We start from the raw sequence: 26,367 nt of genomic DNA, 5'->3' as shown, positions 1-26,367 counted from the left end.
CTCAACGACAACAATGAATGCAGCCTCCCTCTTTCATTTATTGAGCCCCCATCTTGAAAAGGTTGGTGTTGGTGTTAAGTCTTTCTTAGTATTTAAAAGTAGGTGACTGTCTTCTTCTAGCCAGAAACTGTTGGCTAGTTGAATTGTTTACAACAGAGCAGGCAAGAGGCCATGTGTTGCAAACTGCTGTAAAAACTCTAAATGAGATGCATATTCTGACTGTGCTGCATACACATCCCAATAATAACGGCATATCTTGCATGTCTTAATTGGAAAACGCTAAATTTGGAACCCATTCAACCTATTTCGGATTACCCAAACAGAGTATGCTATTTACAGGGTCCTCAAATTTGGAATATTGTCATCTTTGCAATAATAGCAGAAAATTTGCGTGCATGCACAATGCACATTGTCAAACAGTTCAGATGCTGTACATAACGTAATTAATAATAGAATGCCGTGATTCGCAAATAAATTTTGACTTGTAATTAACTGAATACAGTACAAAGACAAGAGTCATTCAGCCTAATTCGGATTATCCAAACAGAACATGCTGTTTACATGACCCTTTTCAAATTCAGAATATTATCATCTCTGGAATAACAGTGGAAAATTAGGATGCATGTAAAATGTATTCACTATGGTAGACACAGCAACCTGAGCACCAGGTAGTGTCATCACGTCCAACATCTGCAGTTCCTTTCATTTTACAGCTTAAAGTCAACCAGTATTGATTAATCAAAAGTCAGTTACCTGTGTGTCCGTTCTGAGCAGCAGCAAACAAGGCAGAGGTTTGGTTGTGGTAGACGTGGTGGTCTTGGTCAAGATGATTGGGGTTGTTCTCCATGGTGGTAGTAGAGGTGGTGTTGGTGGAAGAGGTGGTGTTGTTGGACGTGGAGGTGGTTGTAGTAGTGGTGGTGATGGTGGTCGGGTCTGGTTGGTTAAGCAGCATTGACAATAAAGTGACATTTCCCTGGGAAGCAGCTTGGGGGAGCAGGGGGCGCCCGCCGTCCAGGGCAGCAGGCCCACCGCCGCTTAGAGAGGAGACTACGGAGGGACACCAGCCTGCAGGGGGAAGGAGGAGCAGGAGCAGCACAGGTTAAACTAGGAGGAGGAAGAGCAGGAGGAAGAGGAAGCATCTAGAAGTGCTGAGCACGGGAGAGCAAAGGCGTAAGAAGGTGGACAGGTTGGAAGGAAAGGAGAGCACACTTCAGTTCCACACATACTGCAATACAGTCTCTTTTGTCTGAGCAGCGGGAAACAGTGAAGCAGGACACTGGAGTTGTAGTTAAATTAATGGACCAGTGAGTACGAGCTCATGTTGTGCAACCAAACATGTTCAGACCCTCATCTTCATTTTAAATTCCTGTGGAGATCCCAACGTTTCAAAAATACCAGATGTGTCAGGCTGAATTTGGGAGAAATGTTTAAAAAATGAGGCAATCTACAATAAAACTTGACAAGTGATTTACAGAGTAGATAGTGTAACGGACAAAAACATGCAATTTAATTGTACTTGGGCTTTAATCCTCTGAAATGTTTGCCACAAGTGGCTACATTGAAGTTAAATTGTGCACAAAAACACTGTTTGTTAAACTGTGCACTGAGCAAAATATCACAAAGTTCAGTAAACTAAACTCAGTGTTAACTAGTGTTAATTTGGTTGATGAAAAGTATGACTTTTTTCCATCACTAAATCAAGACAATGAAGAGATGGTGACTTTATGACTAGGCAATACTGACAAAAAAAGATGAGACTAAAATGTGGTTCAAAAAATAAAAGTGTAAGTGAAAAATGAAGTATAATGATTTTACTAAACTAAAAAAAAAAGAACTTCCAAGATATGTGTATTTAGCTGCTTAATTCTAACTACTCTGCTAATAAAGGTAGGTGTACACTGCTTCCAGTGAGTCTCAAGAGTACACTAGAAATCAAATATTAAAGAAGCCACCTAGCTGGTTTGTGTTGCCTGCAGTTATTCTTGGCTTAATCCCATGTGGTGGTTGGTTATGTTATGAACAAATCAGGAGGATTATAGGAGGATTATGGGAAAACAGGTAGACAGGTTAAGTGACACACTGAGGTTTTGTTTCAGCTTTAGCTGGAATTCATCCAGCAGCACTGAGGATGAGAAATAATACCCAAATTACTACTATAGTCACCTTCTTTTCTAACCTTTTAATACTCCTGATTATTCCTTCCTACTGTGGTAACCGATCACATTTGTTGTTTCCTATTTACATATTTTTGAAATTTGGAATATGCAGCATGTTTTCGCTAACCTGGAAAATACAACTTGAATTTAAAGCTCTTCGAGATGTTTCTCAATACGCAGAAACCTTTAATAAAATGTCGGTAATTCAATCAACATGTGAGGCACGCTGCTGCTGACAAAAGAGTCTGTCATCACATCAGATTAAGAGCGAGATGATAGATGACTTTCATCTTTCAGTCAAACCAGTCATCCACAACAATCACATAGTGGACAAATAAAAATACACACATTATTCAGAAGGATAATGTTGCAATTATACAGCATTATTTTTAAATGATTAAGCACAGCAAAGAGGCAAACAGATAAAGTGAAGAACAGAAAAAAGACCTCACTACTAAACCCAATACTCAACTGAGAAGGGTAATAGAAAAAAAGGCAAGAGATTCTACTTTTCACCTTGGTTTTATATTGTTGTTCTGGACAGGGAATGTTAAAAATTAATTACAAAAGGGCAAAAAGAAAAGCAAAAAAGAAATGAGAATTTCAATTGCAGAAAGGCATCCCATAGACTGACGGGAGAGATACAAAAGGGACTGGAAAAAAAAAAGTGCAGCAGAGAATCTCAAGGACATGATAATGGTAATGGCACCTGTTGTGTGTGAACCATCTGTCTGAGCGGGTGACGGTGGGGAACAGCAAAAAATTACAAAGGCTACAAAAACGTAGCTGGTTGCTGACAGGTGAGATTGCACCTGCTTTGAAACTTTGATAAATAAGTCTGGGAAGGAGCAGAAATATCCTCAAACTACTCCACACCATTATCAGATTCATAAGTCAGAGATGCTGTAATCGAATGCAATGAAATCCAAAAGGTTGGCGATGCTGGAGTTAACAGTGCAGTAACAAAAACATCATTATTTAAGTTAGACAGAAGCTTGCATGCAAACTTTGTGTCAGTAAATAACACCTGGAGGGCTGCAGTAAGTAGATTGAGGACTTTATGAGCAATAACATGACCCTCTGCAAAAACATGGTACAAATGTCAAGTGTTTTTTAAGTTTCAATGGAGTGCCATGTTCTTGATGATTTGTTTTCTAGGTCATTTTGTTCTTGGCAAAGCACTTGTTTATGTGATGAAACAGAACAGCTATATATTTTAAAACCAGGATCCATCTGCATGCACAGAGCAGGACTTTTAAAAATGCAAATCCATTTTGTTGCATTTCACAGGTACATTTGCGGGTGATTCCAGTTTATTACAACTTCTTGTCCCCAGTTTCATCATTATTTCTTTCATATATGACAACAAGGAACACAGTAACATTTCTAGCAAGACGGGACAAGAAACATGAGCAGCCATTCAATCAGACAGCCAACAGTAGAAGGGTATTTTTCTACCTGGACCCTATTTCCACATGTTTTTGTGTCTAATTGAATAACGGGGCAACAATTTTTGAAAGTGATCCAGTACGGTGGGAGAGAGCCGCAGCCGACAGAAGCAAAAATGAGCTACAACATAATCCCTCCAGACAAATGAGCACCGTCAAAGTACGCCCACTAAAAGTGCTTGTTTTTGCCACTGACAAGCTCAGAGTGTTATTCTGAGCGTCTGACAGCATTATGGACAGAGGCGGGGATAGAACTTTTTATTAGAGTAAGATCCTTTAACCAAAAACTAATGTTTTAATGCTCTAGCCAAACTAGCCAGACTCCATTTTAGGGCTGTCCGCTGATAGTCAAAGACGTGAATCAACAGTCAGAGACCCCACAGTCACTGAGATTCTTTCTTTAACAGTCAGTCTGCATTACAGTAAAAGGGTAAAACGGTAAAACAGAAGCTCACACAAATGCACAAGATAACATTTCAATAAGGAATTATAAAGAAGGAGAATTATAATTTTTTTTTATACAAGCAGGCACATTTATTAAGATCCTCATGACAATATGTGCTGGTGGTTAACTAATTCACCCTCCAGTGAAAAGTGTGATTGGTAATGAGGCTGGGCCGATCATCAACCACTGAGGCCTCTACCATTGTGATTTAACGGCCTTCTTTGTTTGAGGTAGGGTTCTGTTTATGACGTGGGAGAGAAAATAAAAGAAGCTGTTGCTGCTGGACATTGCACTACATCTCCATATGTTGGTTATTATTTTCTTATTAACCCTGCCCAGTTAGGCAAACTCAGGACACTTTGGTACAATGGTGGCAGCAGCGTTTCTTTTAGTCATATTGTTGTTATTTGTGCAATTGTTTTCTTAGCTTAGCTACCTCAGAATAGCTAGCCGCCAAACCAACAATGATGTCATTACCCATCTTGATGTTTTGCTATTGACCTCGTCATATGCCAGTTTGGTAGACATCACCCAACCCTAGTTGCTAATCAAGGCTCAGTTCTCATTTTTTAACTGGGAGAGCAATGCAACAGCATATCAGTCACTGTAAAATTTACAAACCGAGTCTCTAAACTGCCACAAACCACAAAACTACCTGTGATGGAAGCAGGGTAGAGTGTCAGAAACGGAGCGCAAGTGACACTGTCAGGCTCTTCCCCTGAGTGCAACACGGTGTGTGCAGGGCAGGTAAAGCTTGCTTGTTCCAGCAATGACCAACTCTGGTTCGGTTGAAATAACCCTTAATTTACACCAGAGAAGCAACAGGGATGAATGGTGAGTACAGCCACGATATTTCCACATTTACTCAAGTTATATTTGTCACATCTGAGGGTTTGTTTCAACCAAACCAAAGTTGGTGATTGTTGGAGCAGTGGAAAAACAAGCCAAGATGTTTTGGTGAATTTTATTTTGTTTCTGTCAAATTGAAGATGACAATGACAAAATTGCAGTTTTGCAATGGGAGCCTAGTTAGTTGAACCAATAAGTTATTCTGTAAACTGTGATGCAAGTTACAACAAACAGTTTGGGTGACAATTTGTGTTTGCCTCTGATACCAGGGTCGATGATCTCAGGAAATCAGTTGCTGTGACATGGGAGATTAGAGTAAATAAATGTTATCTGTGCAAATAAAAATGACATCCGAAACTACGGAAATAAGACCATAGTTGCAATAAACTGGAATTACTTTTTTAACCAAAGTACACAGTACCAACATACAACCAAACATATCACTCAAAGCACATCAAAAGGTAAATTCAAATACTAATATTTACATGAAAACATGTAAATTACACAGAGAACCATGAATGAAACGGGAAGCAGAATGGACAGGAAGCCAGTGGGAAAAGTTAATGGAAGCTGTAACAGGAAGAGTGCAGGAAATAGAAGAGTGGTCATGGCATGCTACTGGAGGATGAAGAGGGAAGGGGAGGAGAGAGCAGCCTCTGGCATCAGCTTCAGAGAGGACAGGGGTTACTGGTAGGAAAGGCCTACAAACCAATCTGAATATACGAGAGGGGAAACATCTGTTTTTCCTCACTTCACCCTGACATGGCTAACCTCTAATATTGGCACATGTTAGCAACATGTTTGTCACTGCCCGTTGCCGTTACTGATTACGACAGGGCTAACGTGACAACATGGGAGACGAAAGGTGCCCAGAGGGAGGACAAATTAAGGGCAGGGAAGAAGAGATGAGTAGAGAGTGAATGCAGTGAGCGACATCGGATCTTGCGAGGTAATTTAGGGTTGAGGGACACAGTCAGTGACATAAACTGAATTGACCCATGTGCTATTCTGCGTTACATTCCTGTGGTTAGACCAGTTTCCCTGTGACCCGATTGCTATGCTAAGCTATGCTAGTGCCATGGAAGGATAGTGGAAGAAAAGAGGCAGTGGGGAGAACTGGAGGGAGATGGAGCGTGGAGGAGCCCCTTTACCTGATGCTGTTGCCAGGGGGCTGCCTGCGGAGGAGCTACGGGAGGATGGAGCACTAATGGATGAGGAGGTGGAGGGGGGGTTTATGGAGGAGGGGCTACTGACAATGGTGGCAGGGCTGATGATGGGGGGGCACTCTGCACATGCTGCTGCTGGCTGCCGCTGAGGGCCCCGGCTGGGCCCCGGGGAGCGGGAGGGGGAGCAGGCACCCACCTGAGAGGCCGTCAGGGCTGGGACCAGGTCCAGGGCGGGTTTGGGCGGCAGCTGGGGTGTGGCCGGTTTTAGCCCCGCCCCAGGGGAGCGGCTGCTGTCCCCCACCACCTGATGGGTGGATGAGGAGGAGAGGGGGTCTGGGAAAGCCCTGGCTTTTTGGGAGGGATAGGGGGAGGGTTTCCCCGGTCGATCCTGGCCACCGTGGGCGACTTGAGGCCAATGGGGTGACTCAGGCGGCCGGGAAAAGGGCCTCCCTCTGAGGCAGAGTGGGGCAGGCCGGGACGCAGGGGTCCGGCGCCTCCTGCGGGAGGGCTGGTGAAGCGCGAAAGGACCTGTGTGACGGTGTGGCGTGCTTGCTGCTTGGCCGCAAAGTTGTCCCGGTTGGTGGGGGAGAGGTCACGGGCCGGAGGACTCTGGGACGCCGTGCCATTTTGGTCCTGTTCTTGGAACTTGTAGCGGGCCGCCTGGACGCGGGGGCTGACTCCGCTGGGTAAGCCGTGAGGGGCTTGGCCCTCTGAGCCATTCTCTGCCTGTGCCAGTCCTCCTGAGCTGCTGTGGACGATTCCGCGGCCAGTCGTCTTTGGCAGACTCAGGCCCACATAGTTGGCAGGGGTTGGTTTGACGGGTATAGTGAGGGGGGTCTTCTTGGGACCCTCCACCTCAGTGGGGGGCAGGTCCGTTTGGCAAGACGCTGTTCGAGAGCTGATGGGCTCTGTGGCTACAGAAACAGACGTCAGAGCTTTAGGTTTGGGTGGAGGGCTGGTGGCTGCAGCAGGTTCTGCTCCAGCAGCAGCAGGCTGGGCACCATCCTTCCCATCGCCCTGTTCAGTCCTGAGCTGCTCCACCTGCTGCCGCAGACTGTGGCTCTCGGTCTCCTCGCGGCCCAGCCTGGCACGCAGCTGTTCCCGCTCTGTGTCGAACTCCGACAGCTGCTTTTCCATCTTGGCCTCCATCTGTTGGCTACGCTGCCGCTCTGAGCTCAGCTCTTCTTGCAGCCGGCCAGAGGTGCGACTCTCCTCATCCAGGCGAGCCTGGAGCTCGTCAAAACGCTGTGACTCCTCTACCACCCGTGTGGCTAGCTGCTTGCACTCACGCACCAACATCATGACGATATGCTTGTTCTTCTCGCGCTCGTCCTTCAACTGCGCTGTCAGCTTGCGGTGCTCCTGCTCCAGACTCTGGAGCTGCAGCTTCTCCATCTCCAGCTGGAATAAAAATAAAACAAAAAAAACAAAACACAAATTAAGTCAGAGATCAGCAGCATAGATCAATGCAGTATTTAACAAGCAAAAATGGATATCAAGTTGGGCTGCACAATACGGTAAAAAAACCCAATCATATTACAATTATTTTGACAGAAATTGCAATATGATTCATGATAAGTGGAAATGCTCATTTTTGCTTAAAAATGATTAAAATCATGATAATGTGAGATTTGTTTGTTTTCTTACATCTGGAGAACAAGATTTGTAGACCAGGGCATCTCTGCAGGACTACGGTGCTAAATTATAATGCTGATTTGTCACATATTTTAGATACTGCACGTGGCCATATTGCAATTTAGATAATATTTCAATGAACTGGTGCAGCCCTCATATCAAAAGGGCTTAACTTGGGTTCTAGATATCTGAGTCGGGCTTAGTAGACCTACACAAATACACACTTGATCCAATGTTGAAATGATTAGTCAAATAATCACTTAGTTAATTAAGAGAAAATTAATGGTGAACAGTGAACACTTGCTGGTTCCAGTTTCTTTGCTGAGGACCTGCTGCTTTTCTCTGTTTTTTATGATCCTAATTTCATTTTTATCACTATCTTCTGATATTTTATCCACTTAACAATTACTTATTTGAAAAAGGTAAGAATCTACAAATTCATTGATATTAAAAAAAAGCTGCAGCTAGGCATGAAAATCACCAGTTCCAGTTGAGAAGTGATTCCAAATTGTCAGATCCCTCAGAATCATATGCTTCTTGAATTTATCAATTCCTTTTATCAATGTTGACATGTTTTTTTCTGTGCATTGCAAAACAATGACATTAAAACTTGTACCTACACAGCTGGAACTCCGCAATAAGAGGGAGGGAATAATGGCACTGGTATCAATAAAATCTTATCAATTCCCATCCGTAGCTGCAGCCCCAGCATCAGTATTACAAGAAATAAAGTCTCTTCAGTTACAGAATTAACAGGTGGCTGTGATACATGTGACACACTGACATGTATTCCTCCCCTTTTTAACACAGATCATCTGCATCTATAATCAATCAAATCAACACCCACACAGCCTGTACATATTGTACAGGCTTCATGAACCTCACATGTATGTAAAACATCCAGCATCTCTCACAAACATTTTTCACACACACCTCAGTTGCAATCGTCATGCCACGTGTCCCACCAACAACCCATCTGTGACAGACTGCCAATCTTAGCTCAGCGGACTTCACATGTATCCTGAAAACATCATCAATCACCACTGTAACACAAAAAAACTGTAATTAAGTATTAGATATGAAATGCAACATGCATTCTGTTTATTGCAACCATCCAGTCTCAAGTCATCTGTTAATCACAAAGCTAAAATGAGCCGGAACAATTTCGTCAAAAAGAGCACAGGCGAGCCAGATTAATCAAATGAGCCAGACAAAATAGCTTGATTTAATAGACAGGCAAGATAGATGGATAAGCTGATATTTACACAAATAGACACCTTATTAATCCACAGGGTGGCTTGGAGGAAAGAGTCTAATTTATCTACTCAGAGAGACACAGTGTCGCAGTCTGCATACGGTTGAATTTCGATGACTTGTCAAAGCTCGGGCCTCTATATCTAGCGCGCCGCTGCTATTGTTAGCTCAGAGCTGGCTTCACAGAGGGTAACAAGGCTTAACCAGGGCTCGCCACCCAATTGCCAAGACCCCATCGCTCTAACAAGCCTCAAACAAAAGAGGTGACACCCCGCCACCCCTTTCCCAAAAGAGACTCCCTCCCTTCCCTCCTCCAGTCCCCTGCTTCCCCTGCTCCGCCACCATCAGGGAGTTCCTATCGCCAGCAGCTGATGCTGAGGAGGAGCGAGGAGTTAATAAGCAATGGAGAGCACAGAGGGAGCACCAGTCGTTACTCAAAAGGAGGTGCTACAACTAGCTGCTAATTGGGTGAGGATTATGTGTGTTGTAAGTCAGCCTAATGCCTCCGAAGAACAAATTTAGGGATGCTAAAGGTGGTGACACACTGGGTGGCGGAGATTGAAACCAGGTGGGATTAAGACAAGTTTAAAACTTGTATGGTGTGATGACACCAGTCATCATGTACATGGTGATTAGGTCATCGGGAATACCTGTGGCGCCTGAAGTTCCAGGTCACTGAAGATCTGCCTGGCTCTCTCCCTGCCACAGTTCACTCATGCACACCACTTTATACTTTACACACCTCACAACACAATTATTTAATTTGGCCTTTTAATTTAATTTGGTTTTATCTGATTAAATAAATCATGCTTTGTTAAAATGTTATCATGGCGTGTCTCCCATTTGTTGTGTTCATTTGAGCCAAGTCATAACAAGTGGGAGCTTGTCTGGCATTAAGAATAGCGAACGCCACCACTAATACACAAAATGTACTGCTGGAAAAGTTCATGATGATCTTTCAACCTCTTAATTTCTAAATGGTCTGTATGTTTGAACAGAAAGGCTTGTTGAATGGTCAAAAAGCTTCAGAACCTGCCTCTCCAGTCCAATGAGTCCAATCATTTCGGTAACATTCTGAAATTGACATGCACACCCACTGACTGGCATTCTTTACAGAACTATTTCTGTCACTTTGCATGTGTACGAGGAACTGCAACACTATGAATGTCTTTCAAGAAAAAGTGTCTGAAAGTGTGCACCATTATCCTTAAAATATTCCATCTTACCCCTCTCCATGATAGATAACTTTTCACCCTGCCTTCATGAGTGGCCATTTGGAACAGATGTGGTCGAACGACACCTTGTACAAACCAGTTCTTTATAATCACAGCCTTACTATAAGAAGACTGGTTCAGCATCTGCTTCACATTCATACATCCACACATCCACACTGAGAGCTGCCAAGTATAACATGTTGCCTACAAACTGTAGCAGCTAGACAACTTCCTATAAGGAGTAAATGCAGACAGGGGGATGTTTTTCCCCTTTTGAGTCCATGACAAGGATCTGAAATGGCAAACCTTCAAGCTTTACACCTTGATTCCACCGGGAACAGCTTTAAGTTGTCACATCTGCAATGCAGCTTGGATCCATCTTCCACACAGATTCATGCCTCACCACAAACAGAACAGAAGCGAAGCATTTTACCTGCCTGACTTTGTTGACTTGCTCAGATTCCTTATGATGTGTAGGCAACACTGTTAAATGTTTTTTTTTTTGTTTTTACAATAGGGATTCTGAATGAGATGTTTTATTTTCAAAATTTACCAGATTCTTTATGCTGTTCCCATGTCTGACTTCCTGCCTGATCTAATCTGGCAGCTTAATGCCGTTTCCATCAAAAATATACTTTGCTCGTATTTGATGCTTAGCAGAGTGAAGAGCCACTTCTGAAATGCGCTGTGGCTGTTCTGGTTGAAATCACAAGGATTGTCTACAATGGCTGTAATCAGTTCCCGCAGCCCAGTGGAATCAGCACCTTGAAATTCAAGGCTCTCCTTTAAGGCATGTCCAGACCAACGATAGGGTGCAAGCACAACACCAGTCAACCGTTTACTTTCTTAAACAATGGCTTTACAACCCCAGAAAGTTTTCACAGCAGAGGTAATTTCTACTAATTTAGCACAGGGTTTAGCAACCTTTACTTTCCAAAGAGTCATTTTTGGAAGATTTTTGAAAATTTGTGTGGAGCTTCAACTATTAAATTCTCAATACTACAAGCTACAATTTATTATACCCGTTCTTCCTTGGTGGATAATGTTTAACTCCACTGTGGTGAAATTTGAGCCAAGAGCAGCTCTTATTTCTGGACGACACTGTAATTTATTTGTTTAGCAGCAAAACCCTGGAGCGAATGCAGTGATCCCAAAATGTGGTCTTAAAACGAACAAAATTTTTTTTTTTTTCAGTGTTGTCTTTCATCTGACTGCACAGTTACACAGGTAACTAGCTTACCTCCAATTCTCTCTGCAAAATGGACAAGCCATACTGTCCATGTCGTCCTCACCAGCTGTGTCTATATATGCCGGCTTCTCTTTTTTCTTTAGCAGCATGTTTCTGCCTTCTTCACATTAATGCTTGCAAACAAACTTCTACTGGCCTAAAAGCTCTCAAACAAATCTTTGACAATTGACAATAGCCTGAATGGTCTGCAGCAGCCGACGGGTCATTTTATTTTATATTTTACAAGTACAATGTGAGCACTCAAGTAATAGCTTGACAATCAGATCATACAGTATAAGCATATTAATTGTGAGCTTTTACTCGTCCAGTAGAAGTTGCAGCCTAACAGCTTTTCTAATGTATGGCCAGCTTTAAAGATCTGACTTGAGAAGCAATTTGATTTACCTTCAGTCTGAAGAAAGCCTTGGGATCCTAATTGATAACAAACCTCTTTGTCTAATATGATAGAATGCAGCATAATGAAGTGGTTAACCTTCTATACTGTGTGTGCAATGATAACCACAGCAGGGTGTGTAAAATCTTCACTCATACCGCTCATCCATATGCATAAGCTCATTCTGTGATCATCTACAGAGTGAAATAATAATGACATTAAACTGGAGCTCATTTTTGTGGAGATACCTTGCAGGCACCTCAGGTAGCTCTGCTCCTCTCTGGACCTGAGGTCTCCCACTGCTTAATGAAATATTTAAATAAAGCTTACATGTTGAATCTTCCCTGAAAGGTCTATCCTTACAGCTGAAAAGCTGCAGCACAGCGGTATCAACTAGTGTTGCAGCAGAATAAAGCAGCAGCCTGCTCAGCTACTGTGGAGAATTGGGGATGAGAGAAGAAGGACGTGAAGGAGGAGGCCTGAGCACTATTTTAAGAAAAAGGAATTTCAGCACCGGCGGTCGTGACCTTGCCTCTAAATCCAGCCTCACAACACAACATCCACAACACTCTGGCGGCATGTTTACCCACAAAACCTAACATATACAGTGTTTCTTCGTCACAGTTGAAAGGGGGGGGCTTCCTCCAACTTCATGACTGATTCATGGAGGAGGAGAGGAGGGAGTAGGGGTGTCTTCATTATGCCCATAAACTGATTCAGAGTGTGTTACGTATAACTGCCTGCCTTCAGCTTGCCTAAGACCTCATGGATAATTCAAAAACTTACTCACAGGAGAACGACAAGAGTGGAAACGGATGGAGGGGATAAAGATAGCACGGACAATCCTGGTGAAATTCACTCTACCCAGCAACCAGAAGAGATCCCTCTGAGCCTGTGTCTTTTAGCAGTGTTGTTCTTGTGTCACTGCTCATTTTGAAGGTTCCAACAAAACCATCTATCCCTGCTGTTGACAATTTAGGTACAACTGTGTAATCAGTGGTGGCATGGTGATTTATTCTGTGCTAAAGAAGGTAAACCGTCATTTTGTGGTTGCTGCCTCGCCATTTACGCACATTTTCAGGGTCAAATGAAGCGAAAACTCTCACAGTCAAAGTCCTTGTTTCTGATCGGTGCTGAGAGCGACTATAGAGAAGCTACAACTAAGACGGCAGGGTTTCAGCTGAAATCTGGGCCAAACATCTGTGATGGGAGCCCTGAATAATCCTGACAACTTACATCTGAGTCATTCCAGGTCACACTGATACAGATAAAACTGAAACTTAAACATTTGGGCTTCAATCCACAATAGGTTTAGGGTTTCAGTGCTCCAAAACGGCTCTTTGTAGATGCTCTCTAAATCAAAAATGCTGGTCTCTCATTGTAGTTTGGAAGGAGAAAATTAAGCTTTTCCAAAATGGCAACACATGATTTTCACAGACAAAGGCATGGTGATCCTTGTATGGACGGATCCTTTCTGACAAGAACACAGTTGGTGGACATTGTTAAATCAGATGTCATGACTTAAAGGTCACACCTCTGTTCAGCTGGAACAAAGGTGAATATAAAAGATATAATACAAGCTTCTCAGCTTTCCGGATACAAGGTTCAGGCTTAACAGTGTGCTTAACGTATTATTTTCCTATGTAATCATGTTTTAAATGCATTTCTTTCGATACGTAAAGCAATTCGAATTGCCTCTTTGCTACACAAGTAAATCCATCACACACAAAAACACAACCGCTGAAATGTGATGCACCTCCTCCTGCCAACCTTCATTAACACAGAACTGTTGGTGCAGCAGTTAGGATTTTTCCATATCCATATCTGTATCAGGTCAATCACTGCAATTTAAACCTGAACACAGTCAAAACTGCACAATTCCTCTAATAGACCCTAGTGCATGCTTGAGGATTTTCAAATATTCACTGATTTTAAAAGGTGGGAAACCTCTGGAATAACAGATTTAACCAATTTTTCAAACTTAAATCATAAGAACACAGTCCAGACAAATCAGTCAAGACAAACATGGAGGTAGACTGTTAGCATCAGCTGGTGTGAACAGAAAAACACAAAAAAAAAGAAAATGTGGATGAAGTCATGGATAAGAGGACAGACTCAGCATGGCTTCAACATTTTCCAGCACAAACTTGAGTTGGAAATAAGTTTTACTGTTAGTCTCAAACAGGCCCAGTGCAAGCTACTGCTAAGTTTCTGGTCAATATCCCATCACTGTAAAATCAGGGAGATTCCAATCTAAGGTGACTGGACATCCTAAAAACATTCAGGACAGTCCCAGATTTCAAGAAGTTGTCCCAAATCCCAAAACCTGTCCTGAAAATTCACCGTTAGAGATTGACTTGATAACATGAACAACATATGAATTTGTTAAAATATTATGCAGGCTATAATTCATGCTTTTAGTTATTTAAAAAGTCTTGTTCTTTTTTGTAAAATATGAGTATTATTGATGTGTTCTGATGGATTGTTGAGGTCATTTGGCCTTTGACCTGTTTTAAACCAGATGACAGAGAGTGTGACCACCGCTGTGGGAGGTATTTGTGACAAACTTGAAAGTTAGCGTTAAAAATAACTGGTCAGATTCTTTGGCTTGTCTCCTTATAATTTGACCATGCTTCATAATCAATACATATAAGGAAAATTTTTTTAGCTTTGGACAACATTTTATTTAGGCAAACTTCTTTAATACTGATGCATTGAGAACATTTGTTAAATTAAAAACAGTAACATAAAGAGCATGAGTGAACAAGCACAATCATGCATTGAAATAAAAAGTGATATTGTACATTCACATTTGATGGATGAACATAAACACACATTGAACCACAGCCCCAAATTCTATTTAACCAGCTTTTCTATAAAAACAGCCACTTCCTACCTCTCCCTTCCTTCTTCCATATCATCCTCCTCCTCCTCCTCCTCTGTGTTTGTGTGGTTAAAGGTTCCATTTGGCTCAAAACTATATCATCTCTGTTATTATTATAGAGTTCAGGGACAGGACACACACACACACACATTCACACAGTATTTTCTTTTCTATTACTCACCCACATTCATTCTGCCAGTCTCTCATCCAAACACTTTCACACATTCATATTTCTCAACACAGAGGGGCGGAGATAAAGAGAAAAAAAATGGGACAGGGCCACAGCAGACATCTGGCTGCCCAGTTAATCATGGCCACATAATCCTAAAGAGACCTGGAACAACACACACACACACACACACACACACACACATACACAATAGACCATCAAAAATAGAAATGACACACCAGAAAATAGGAATTATGTTCATGCACAACATACACACACACACATACTGCTCTTTCTATCTTTCAAATTCAAATAATGCCCTTGCATACCCCTAAAACATTAATGCACACAGACAAGCATACAATTTTCTCTTTCCCACATTGTCCTCTGGAGGATTTCAGCCACAGAGATTTGAGTCGTGTGTAAACAAACACAGTCTGTGGTCAAACAGAAGAAATCCCAGCTGATGTAAGCACCGGCATGTCTTATTTTTATTTACCTTTATTTAATCTGATGACTGGCCCGCCGCAATTAAATTGAATTTATATGAACAAAGGCTCATAAATGATGCATTTTGTAAAATGTTATTGATTTTTAAGCTGAGCTATTATCATTGCATGGTTCTAAAGAACAGAGAGTGAAAAATCTCTACAACTGTTGGATGGATTCCTATTGAAACAGTAAAGACGTTCATTCGCCCACATGAGATAAATCCTGATTTTTTTGGTGATCCCCTGACTTTTTACCCCTGGACACAGAGACTGATGCTCTAAGTATAGAGTTATGTGAGTTCAGAGGTGGTCAAAGAGCTTTTGGATCTTTATGGGCTTCAAGAAATTAACATTTTGTTTTTCTGTCTATTTCAGAAGACATTAAGGGGCTGCGTCCAGCTGAAAATGTCAGGTGCTCTTCTAAAACACTCAGCTGGGAGTGCTGGATAGAGATGGAGGCTCAGAATTTTTTCAAATGAGATGCTTTGGTTGCTGTTGCACTGTGGTTGATACTTTTTTTTTTTAAATTAAAAACGGTCCGGTATTAGAGTTTCTAATACCGGACCCATAATCTAAGTTTGATTATGAGTCAGGATGTGTTTGCACTGAAAGTGAAGCAAATTTATAGGCTGCAGCACCAACTCATGTTGAGCAGCGCCTGGATTTTAATTTGATTTTGGATTTCCTTTCATTTTCATGTCATGCACAAAAAGTGCCCGAGCCTCCTGGGTTTGTAAGACGCCAAATACAGTCGCAGTTATCAAACATTTTCCTTTCAATACAAAATTACAGTCCATTTCATAGCTCAGTCCTATACAGAATACTGGGCCTTCTCTCCCAGGGTTGACTAATAAAATCTGTGACAAAAAGGTTCACTTTATAAAGCACAACTGAAGGTTCTCATATTCATCCAGCCAAAAAAAAATTAAAAAATCAACATAAATAGAGGACATTTTGGTATAAAGTACATCCCTTAAGTCCTCACACGTGGGACACCAAACAAAAAATGAACCTCATTCTCAATTTCACTAAGCTCTCACAACAAACAGAGTCTGTCCTCCATTAAACCTGCCTCTCTCTGTCTCTAAGGCCAGTGGTAATGTTCCTGAACGTAATGTGTGCATAACGACCATTGTTTTGGATCAGAAGACAAACTTTAAGATAAGGATTATTGACCCAACAATTGTAAATTGTGCTGCTGCCTGAACTTGCAGTGTGTTTGCTGGTCACAGAGGCTGTGTCAGTTTCCACCACTGACATGAAGGTCAGGTATTTAATATTCCATTGATTCCTTTTCAAGTACAGCACTAATCACTTCAATGCTTGACTGATGACAATCTAGTTGGTGTGGATTGTCTTTTGTTCACAAATCAAACAACATCCATTAATAGAAACCCTCCTCCTCCTCCTCCTCTTCGGTGTCTTACCCTCTTCTGGCGGCTCTCGGCGGCAGCCAGCTGCGCTGACATGCGTTCTTGCATCTTCCTGCAGTGGGCCATGACAGCTTCCAGGACAGAGATGGGGCTGGAACCAAGGGGCCGCCGCTCTTTGTCTCCTCCGGGGACTCCACACTCAAAGTCCCTCTGCAGTGCCAGGAAGGGGTCGGTCAGGCTGTAGTGGCCGTATCGCTCCTGGAGGAACACCTCCTTCCTCTGAGCCTGGAGAAAAAAAGAAGAGGGGAGAAAAATATTATTCAACTTGTTCACTATATTGAATTTGACTCTCAGATCTCATTTAGATCATGAATCTTAAAATTAGTATCACCAAATTAAACTGGAATACTTAACACAGTTCATATATTTTCGATTTCTTTCTGCTCATCACTTCTGCCAATGAAAGTGTCTGTCTGATTTACTGCAACTGAGCTTTCTCTAATTATTGCATCTTTCTTCTTTCCATCTCTCCAGGACTGTAAAAATCATTCAAATGATACAATCTAAGATGTAAAAATCTCTCTTGAGCTAAACTGCTCACGACTAATTAAGACATACAACTTGTGATGAGAAATAACAGGCAGACATCGCTGCGTATTAAAGCCCCTGAAAAAAATGCTTTCAGGATTTATTAAATATTCATGACAAAATAAGCAACTATAAAGTTAAATATTTAATAAGTATTACTTATTAAGAGTTTTAATACTTAAGCAAACAACCCACCATCATCAGATTATGATTCAAACATTGCCACTGCATTGAAATACAACAGACACCACTCACAACGCCAATTACAACAGTAAATAACCCAAACCATTTTAACTTTGACAGAGATGCCTGTTTCTGCTGGACCCCATAACAAAACAAAGGTATTTAAGAAAATGTATTTTAAATGAGTCAAAACACATTTAACTTTCTGCAGTTTCTCAAGCCATTCTCCAGCCTCAGCTCAAGATCTGTGCAGGCCGTCATTCACAGAAAGGCTCACAACATAAACTACAGCAACCAGCTGACCTGGAAAATTCAGGTCCTGAATTCCAAGCAGTTATCCTGAATCGTATAGTAATAGATAATATGATCAACATGTGAATTTGTTAAATATTCTGATGAAATCTATTATGTATGCTAGAACTCTTGCTTTTCGTTATTAATAAATGTCTTGTTCATTTTGTTAAATATGTTAAATAGTAATGAGTATTACTGATGTTTTCATTTCTCTGTTGCACTGATTAGATGATCATAAATAACAGATTGCTGATGTCATTCAACATTCTGTTTTAAACCAGATAACAGAGTCCAGATGCCACAGCAGGAGGAAATTGTGATAGAAAATATATTTTTTTAAAATGTGTTTATAAGCTTCCAACAGCTTAATGACAATCTGCTGTGTTTAAAATGACTTTAACGCACCTGTCACCTGTGCCAGTCAGAATGCTGCTTCATATCATCCTCGGAATCACAAAGTTACTCTAAATTAATCTATTTCAATCCTTCTAGCATGACAGGCCCTCGCCCAACTCACTGTCCCCCTTTCTCATCTGCTCAACCCCATTCTAAACATCTGCAGTAAGTGCGTCTGGCATCAAACAACAGATAATGACAGAGTGAGCACATATTTATGGTTATAATAAAGCTTTAACACTGCTGCTATTCTACTATACGTCTAAGGCAGCATCAGCACCCAGCGCCGGCCTCGCCCTCATCCCCAACACCCTGCCCTGTGGTTCAGGAGGAAGTCCAGTCCATCAGGCCATGCTGTGGACCCCTGAACCCCCCACCACTCACCCCCGACCACGGTGAGCCCGCCTGCCTGACTCCACAACCACTCAGCACTGCAGCAGGCACGCCGCTCTCAGGTTACACAGACAGATGGTGATGGGAGATGGAGTCCTCTGAGCTGGTCAGAGGTGGCACGATCACAGCAAAATGTTCAAATAGGGATCACAGCCAGACCAGGTATCCCGGTTTTCATACTAGACCTCGACTTAGCATCTGCAATATGATAAAAAATGTTTTCCTTTAGTGGATAATTAACCAGATGAGCCTCGACTGACTGCAAACCTCGACCACGGCTGAAAGACTCTTCAGCTACACAGCTGCAGCCGCTAATGTTTATCATTCATCTTCTGGCTCTGACTTCCAAGAGAATGTAAATAGAGCTATGTTCAGCAGATGAATCGGAAGCCCAAGATGGCAAGTTTTCCAAAGAGCATATGAACACACCATAATGGTCACAGCTAATAAACAAAAAACAAAGAAAATAGCAACAGTAAACTTATCATTTGGTACAGAAAAATCTGCACAGAACTTTGAGCAAAATCAAACATAACACTATCAGTCTTGCCATCATATCTCTTTTCAAATAACTGTTTTAGGCCACAATGGCCAAATTTACAACCTTCTTACTTCATCTGATTTTACACATTCACTGGGCTGAACATCATGAGCCAAAAAAGTTAAAGCGGAGAAAAACAGCTCCGTATCAAACAGGCAGTGAAGTGATATGAACTGGTTGTACACAAGGCAGCAGCATCATCACTCGTGCAGACTTTTCCTCCTGTTCCCCAGATGATTGGTCGCCGACATTTGGGTGAAAGTTTACACATCACTCCCATGTGGCGACACAGAGCAGGTGTGACACCACCAAAGTAAAAACAGGACAAAGATAGACAGACAAAAAAAAAAAAACATCCACTGCGTGGGTCGAATGAACAAGCTCAACCTCAAAACACCAGACTCACTCCTACCTACTAGAAACACATTTTTGCTGTATAGTTTGTATGTACAGTATTTTAAATTATTCTTATTTGTTTGTTTTTCCACATTCAGTTAGTCTACTTACAAACTTTTCACACTTTGCAAAGGCCTCCGGGTTGGATGGGTTGGACTGTATTTCATTCAAAAGGATTCCAACACCAAGGTGGGCAACAAATGCTTAAAAACACTTTTTAGGTGTCAGTTCAATATGGCTGAACAATTTATTGAAATTTTATTGAAATTGCAATATGGTCTACTGCAATTTTCAAATCACAGGTTGTGCAATATTTATTAAAGACCAAATGTGTGTCAGAATTCCATTTTAAATTAAGTATTGTGATGTAGAAATTATTTTTTCCTCTAATATTGCAAATCACATCGCAACTGCAATACCAATCAAAATATTTGCAGTTACATATTTCTTCAAAATCGTTCAGCCCTACAGTTCAGGCACCGTAAAGGCACAAGTACAACTTTGAAAGTACTGTTTAAGAACCAGAATTGGAAAAACCCAAATGATACACGCCCCTAATTTTAAGTTAGCAGATTGGTTTGTTTTTAGGTCGTCACTTTGGCAAAAGAAACTACACTTTCTGGGTTTCATACTAAAAAAATACAGTATAATAACAATTTAACAATACCCTCTTTGACTGCGTCTTTTTTTTACTGGATAAAACTTGATGTTGAAATATATTAAAATATATTAGTTATTTTATTTAGCTGTTGGACCCTGGTTTCATATCACAACATATTAACTCCCTGTCATCCTCCTACTCTTCCAACCTCCCCAACCAGTTTTCTAGCTAGGTGCTCCCCCTAAACAGCTGGAGGGATCCTTTCATCAAATCCAATGGATTAGTAAATGGGATAAAGCCGCTGTAAAGTCCAATGTTATCCAAACTGCCGCTCCAAGTAGAGGCTGACATCGGCTGGCCCCCGAGTACAGCTCAGTAACTTTACCCTCGTCGTCAAACCTGCTCTTAATCATCCTGACCACAACCAGATGACCACTCACAGTAATCCAACGGTCAAATAATACCCGACCAAAACCCACTTGGCTGCAGTGCAGCAGCTGCACAGAGACCAAACCCTCTGACCATAAGTGGTGGTGACAGAGAGTGTTATGACTCAGAAACATCCAGAACGTCATTCACACCAACAGAAATGCAGAATTTGGAGTGAGAGAGAGTGATAACATTTGTTTATGTTGCAGAAATTTACTGTAATTAAAAAAGCCGTCAGAGCTAGTTGAAGCAGGTTTCCAAATGTACAAAATCTTTGAATCACTTGTTGTCAACTGCAGGCATGGATAGAACAGTTTCTGAAGATTTTATTTAAAGAGTTATGATTCATATCTATCAACAGCAGGTTGGTGAGGGAGGAATATTTAATAAGTGGTGAGAGAGACGTTTAAATTAAATGTGGAGGCGAGAAAAAGACAAAGAGCTGCAGTGTGAGAGACTGAGGAACAGACAGCAGAGACAAAGAACGAACGGACGACAGGAAGGTGTTCTGAGATGCTTTGCCAAAGAAGGAGATGGAGTTTAGAGAGTCATACAACACACACACACACACACACACAAACGAAGAGTGAGTACAGAGTATGAAGATTGATGGTGAATCCTGAGAAGAGTGAGGCAGCTCTTGGTGCTGATGGCCAACAGTGAGCAGGCCAATGTAAACACACCACAGAGGAAAGGTGTGTGTGTCTGTGTGAATGTGTATGTGTGTGTGTGTGTGTGTGTGTGTGTGTGTGTGTGTGTGTGTGTGTGTGTGTGTGTGTGTGTGAGTGTGTGTGAGAGAGAGAGAGAGAGAGACACACAACAGAAAGATTCAGAATTCAGAAGATGGTGACAAAAAACGAAGTTGCTGTGGAAAGAGTTTACTTAAATTGAGAGCTGAAATTTATCTTCCAATATCTCTCTATGTCTAGTAAACACACACATCTTTCTCTGTGGTGTGTTTATGCTGGTCTTGTCCGCTTACCTCTGCTCACAAGTCTAATTTCAAGAATCTTGTGAGGTTGTGTAAAATGTAAATCAAATCAGAATGCAATGATTTGCAAAACCTTTTAACCTACATTCAATTGAATACAATACAAAGACAAGATATTTAATGTTAAAACTTTATTGTTTTTTGTAGATATACACTGAATTTGATGCCTGCAACACAACAAGAAAGTTGAGACTGCAGCATGTTTACCACTGTGTTACATCACCTTTTCTCGCAGTAAGTGTTTGGGAACCGAGGACACTAATTGTTGAAGATTTGAAAGTGAAATTCTTTCACACTCTTGCTTGATATACGACTTTAGTTGCTCAACAGTCTGGGGTCTCTGTTGTTGTATTTTGTGCTTCATAATGCACCACACATTTTCACTGGGAGACGGATCTGCAGACAGGCCAGGTCTAGAGCCTAAACTCTTCTACAACAAAAACACACTGCTGTGACACGTGCAGAATTTGTCTTGTCTTGATGAAACAATCAGGGACATCTCTGACCAAAAAACAAAAACAATGGTAACATCAAATATGGCCATCACGTATGGCCATCCAAATGTATCTCAATTTTTAACTGAATTTTGACAAAAGAAAATGTGAATGAATGCTTGTTACATCAGATCGGTATGGAGTGATCAGTGATGTACTATAGAGCCATAGGAGTTGAAACAGCTGATCACTCATGTGAGTTAAAGGTTTGCCAGGTCAGAACTTTTTCAAAAAATGCAAAAACTACCCAATGAACATAAAAACTTTTGCAAACTCAAGTTCTTACAAATTTTGCCATTTGTATCAGGCTTTTCTAATGTGATACTTGAAAATGTTTGCTTCAAAAAATGACTTAAATAATTATTCCTTTTGTCAAAATAGCTGCCAGTCACTCAGCTCTACACTCAACAAACATGGCCCATGTCTCAAATGTGAAGCCGAAATACCCAGAAGGCTCCATCTGAACCATCTGAAGGGAATCCTCTGGAAAGCTCCAGAGTAAATAATCGAGACGGTTGTGATGCCATCTTTAAACTGCCCTTCAACTCCCAGGATCCTCCTGTAAATATTTGCACAGAACCAGAGACCATTACAGCTCGCAGTCAGCCGGCTGGACCATCACTGATCAGACTGAAGACTTTTGGTTGTTAAAGTGTTTTCCTGAGCGAATATTCATAGAGACATTTCATCGGTCATCCCATTTGATGCTGCTTTTTTCTTTCTCTTTTTGTTATTAGTTTTGTATTTTATTATTGTTTATCTAATTCTCCGAATGACCTTTCAACTATTAAAGAGGATTATTATCAAATGAAGAAGATTACCTAATGACCTGTTCTCTGACATTTAATTACTCAATCATGCTTTTGTAAATAAATTTCTTAAGTTAAAAGAAGTAATGCAACTCAGAGTCTAACCTCTGACACCAAAACTAGTCATCTGTGCTATTAAAGCCTTCCACTCAGATATATGTATGTAAGTAAAGCTTTCCTCCCATTGAGCTTGGCCTGTTTCTCTTCCTGTTTGGAGCTATGGAAAGGGTTTTTGTCAATATTTTCCTGGTCGAGAGGCTCAGGGTCATGGGTCACTCTATTACAGAGTCCGGGTTAGAGCGAAATCCTTTGAGATCTCATCAGCTGTCAAACCCTAAGCTCCCCTGAGGCTCTATTGATCCCATTGGTCCATTGGTTATCATTAGAGGAAAGCTACAGTATACTATAGAGTTTGATCAGTGTAGCTCAGTTTAGCTTTTGTCGGCTGATACTGATGTTTCCAGACTAAAGATTCCAATAAAAACATTTTGTTTTTTATTACCTCATTATATCTTCATATAATTGTTGCTATAAAGTCTTACTGACGTGTGCGTAGGATTAAAAACCCTTGAATATAAGGAGAACCGCTCAATCACTTTAATGACAACAAAACTAATTGAGTTTGCTCAGCTGTCATTGAGATAGTTAGGCGTTTCCATGACAAAAGATAGGTAAATGATTATGAGCTCATATTGTCATGTGGCGTTGATTTGTTGGGCTGGGAAACGAGAACAGGCTGCAAATTGTCCGATCCATCAGGATTGCATGCCTACAAGCTTTTACACATACACACAGCAAAACAATTACGCTGACCATGCGTCTACGCTGCTGAAAACTTGCAACAAGGAAGCGTCATTGTGAAGAGGAAAAGATGGTTTAAAGTGTGGCTCCATTTTATGAAGAAAGATGACATGACATAGATGTTAAGTCTTTAAAATGATCATTTCAGGTAAGGATGGAAACACCAACATAACGCTGAAACATCTTTCTACACAACATGGACTTCAATTCTAGGAATGCCATGTATCTGGCACTCTACACACAACTGCTACTGCTTTCTAACCAAGCAGCACATAAAATTAGTGCCATGTAGACAGGCTGAGCAGATATCATCATCAACTAAGAAAACCTAAATGAAAAGTTGTACAAATATTATCTCATTTCATGCATTTTAGTTGATGGCAAACTGTTGATACAGCTTCCAGCGGAGCTTTTGCACACCTGAGTCACATTCATGCCTTTTTTCTACACCTTGTTCAGACTCAAAGAGACTAAAGCATACATAAAAACTGTAGAGGCCTGCTTTTTGTCCACACAGAAATTTGAGCAAGGGAATCTAGAGACAGTTTGACCGAGAAGAGTCGATAATGGCACTGGTATCAATAAATTTACAAGATGTCACTGTTGAAAGGATACCTGCACTTTAGTGTTGGATAATCCCCCCTCAACATCACAATAACAAATCAATCAAGGCTAACTCCAATATACTAACCATTACGTCTCTTTGGCACAGGTATTTCTGATGGTTCAGTCAGGCAGAGAGATGGGATAAGTCAGATTTGAAAGTAAGGGGATTTAAGTTCAACATGCCCACGTTTCAGTTTCACTGTGTGAACTGAAGCCAACTGAGGCCTCCAGCAATAAAGGGTTTAAATAAGATGTTTACCGACTAGTTTGGAGGGGGGTACTGTATTTACAAGAGAAGCAAGAGTAATACTAAAGTAATACTATAGTATTTACAAGTGCAGCAGCAGTGGAGGGCTCTGAGTGAGACCTCAGTATTATTAGCATCAACCTTTACAGGCATGCTGCACTCAGTGGGTGAGAGGGTTCAGGGAAGGCAGCCAGAAACAGAGAGTTTGTCTTAGCAGAGAAGCAGAGACGGATTGCTGCAGGAGGAGACGGAAGAAAGTGGAAGAAAGATGAGAGAGGTGGAGAAATGATAAAACGCTGCGAGGAAGGATGGTAGCAACAAATAAAATCACAAAGAAAAGAAATGCGAGACGGAGCGAGTAGTGAAGCAGAAAAAAGCCTAGCAACTGGGACACAGAAAGGCCCTCAGCAGAAAGAATCAGAGGGTGCTCCAAACTTTACATGGCGGAGAAAAGAGCAGCACATATTGAAGTGTCTCATTTCACTCCATTCATGACTGTGTGAATGTCAAGTCAATGGCGGTCTGCCAATCCAGCTCTGATACAAAATTCATCGGGTCAAAAACAGAGGAGCCGTTCATGTCCGGGAAAAAAAAAAAAAACACACAAGCAAACATTAGATCGCAAGAGAGGGTTGGACTCGAGGGGGCTCGATTCAAGTGTCTGATGCTCGAGATGCTGCTCAGTTCAGCATCCAACAGAAGAGGGTCTGAGGAGGAGCTGAAACATTTTGGGAAAACCTCAAAACAAGTGAACAGCAATAGCCAGCAGAGACTAAAGACTCTTCTCTGTCACTCCTCGTTACTCCTTGTTGACAAGAGGTACACTGCCAAAAAAAAAGAAAGTGTTCACAATCAGCGGTTTAAGATTAAAGAGGAAGAAACTTCCTCTTAATGTAATGTAATGTAAAACAAAAATAAAAACACAATGATTTCAGATATCTTTCTACTAGTATTCGATTGAATCCAGTGTAAAGACAATATAATTAATGTTCAAACTGATAAACTTTAATGTTTTTTGTAAATATTCTGAATTTGATGCCAGCAACACATTTCAACAGGTAAACAGGTTGGTTGATCGGGTATTAAAGGGGCATTAAGGAAAGGCTCAGTCACTCATAAGCATGATGGGGTCAGGTTGGAAAAATGGTACCGAAGTGTGTTAGCGCCTATGGCATCATGGGTAACTGTCATATCTGTGAAGGCCCCATTATTACTGAAAGGTACATACGAGATTTGGAGCAACATAGGCTGCCATCAAGGCAACGTTTTTTTCAGAGATGTCCCTGATTGTTTCAGCAAGACAATGCCAAGACATATTCTGCACGTCTTCCAATAGTGTGGCTTCACAGTAGAAGAGTTCAGGTACTAGACTGACCTGCCGGCAGTCCAGACCAAGTCAAAAATGATTTGCAAATCAGTGCATTCTGTTTCGATTTATGTTTTACGCAACGTCCCAACCTTTTTGGAATCAGGGTTCTCAAAAGGAAGGCTGGAGTTTTTGGAACTATCTGGGGGAGATTCATGGACTTTTTTGAAACAAAATGTAGGTAATAAGCAGTGAAGCCAAAGACCAGTGAAGGGATAAGACAAATGCAAGGTGATTATAAAGCAGTGCAGCCGATGTGATCTCCAGGATGTCTGTATATTGTAATTTTTGTAACATCTGTACATTCACCTGTGTTTTAATTAATGTGGTTATTTACTTGCCTATTCACTTGTTGCTTTACTTTATTTTCTGTCAATTTCCTGGCCACTTCATTAATTTGTTCTGCTTGTTATAACTGAAAAACCCAAATATAAACAATGCTAAAAGCAGAAAAAACACACTGAAAATAATGGAAATGTATGGAATGAGAAAAAAGCCTCGAGGAACAATCACAGCTACTAAACCT

At 41.2% G+C, this 26,367-nt stretch overlaps 1 protein-coding gene across 1 annotated transcript in view; it reads right to left on the bottom strand.

The window, feature by feature from the left end:
• The window catches only part of cttnbp2 (cortactin binding protein 2), a 110,829-nt gene that overhangs the window by 37,788 nt on the left and 46,674 nt on the right, over positions 1 to 26,367 (bottom strand). Inside the window, 4 exon segments of the mRNA XM_084733398.1 lie at positions 754 to 1,065; positions 6,050 to 6,367; positions 6,370 to 7,465; positions 16,761 to 16,991. Of these exon segments, the coding sequence (XP_084589524.1) occupies positions 754 to 1,065; positions 6,050 to 6,367; positions 6,370 to 7,465; positions 16,761 to 16,991 (1,957 nt within the window).

Source organism: Lutjanus erythropterus, chromosome 13 (assembly GCF_056507025.1).
Source record: "Lutjanus erythropterus isolate fLutEry1 chromosome 13, fLutEry1.hap2, whole genome shotgun sequence".
In the NCBI taxonomy this organism is placed as follows: Eukaryota; Metazoa; Chordata; class Actinopteri; order Lutjaniformes; family Lutjanidae; genus Lutjanus; species Lutjanus erythropterus.
Note: the sequence above shows the minus strand (reverse complement) of the source record. Positions and strands in the feature narration are given on the sequence as shown.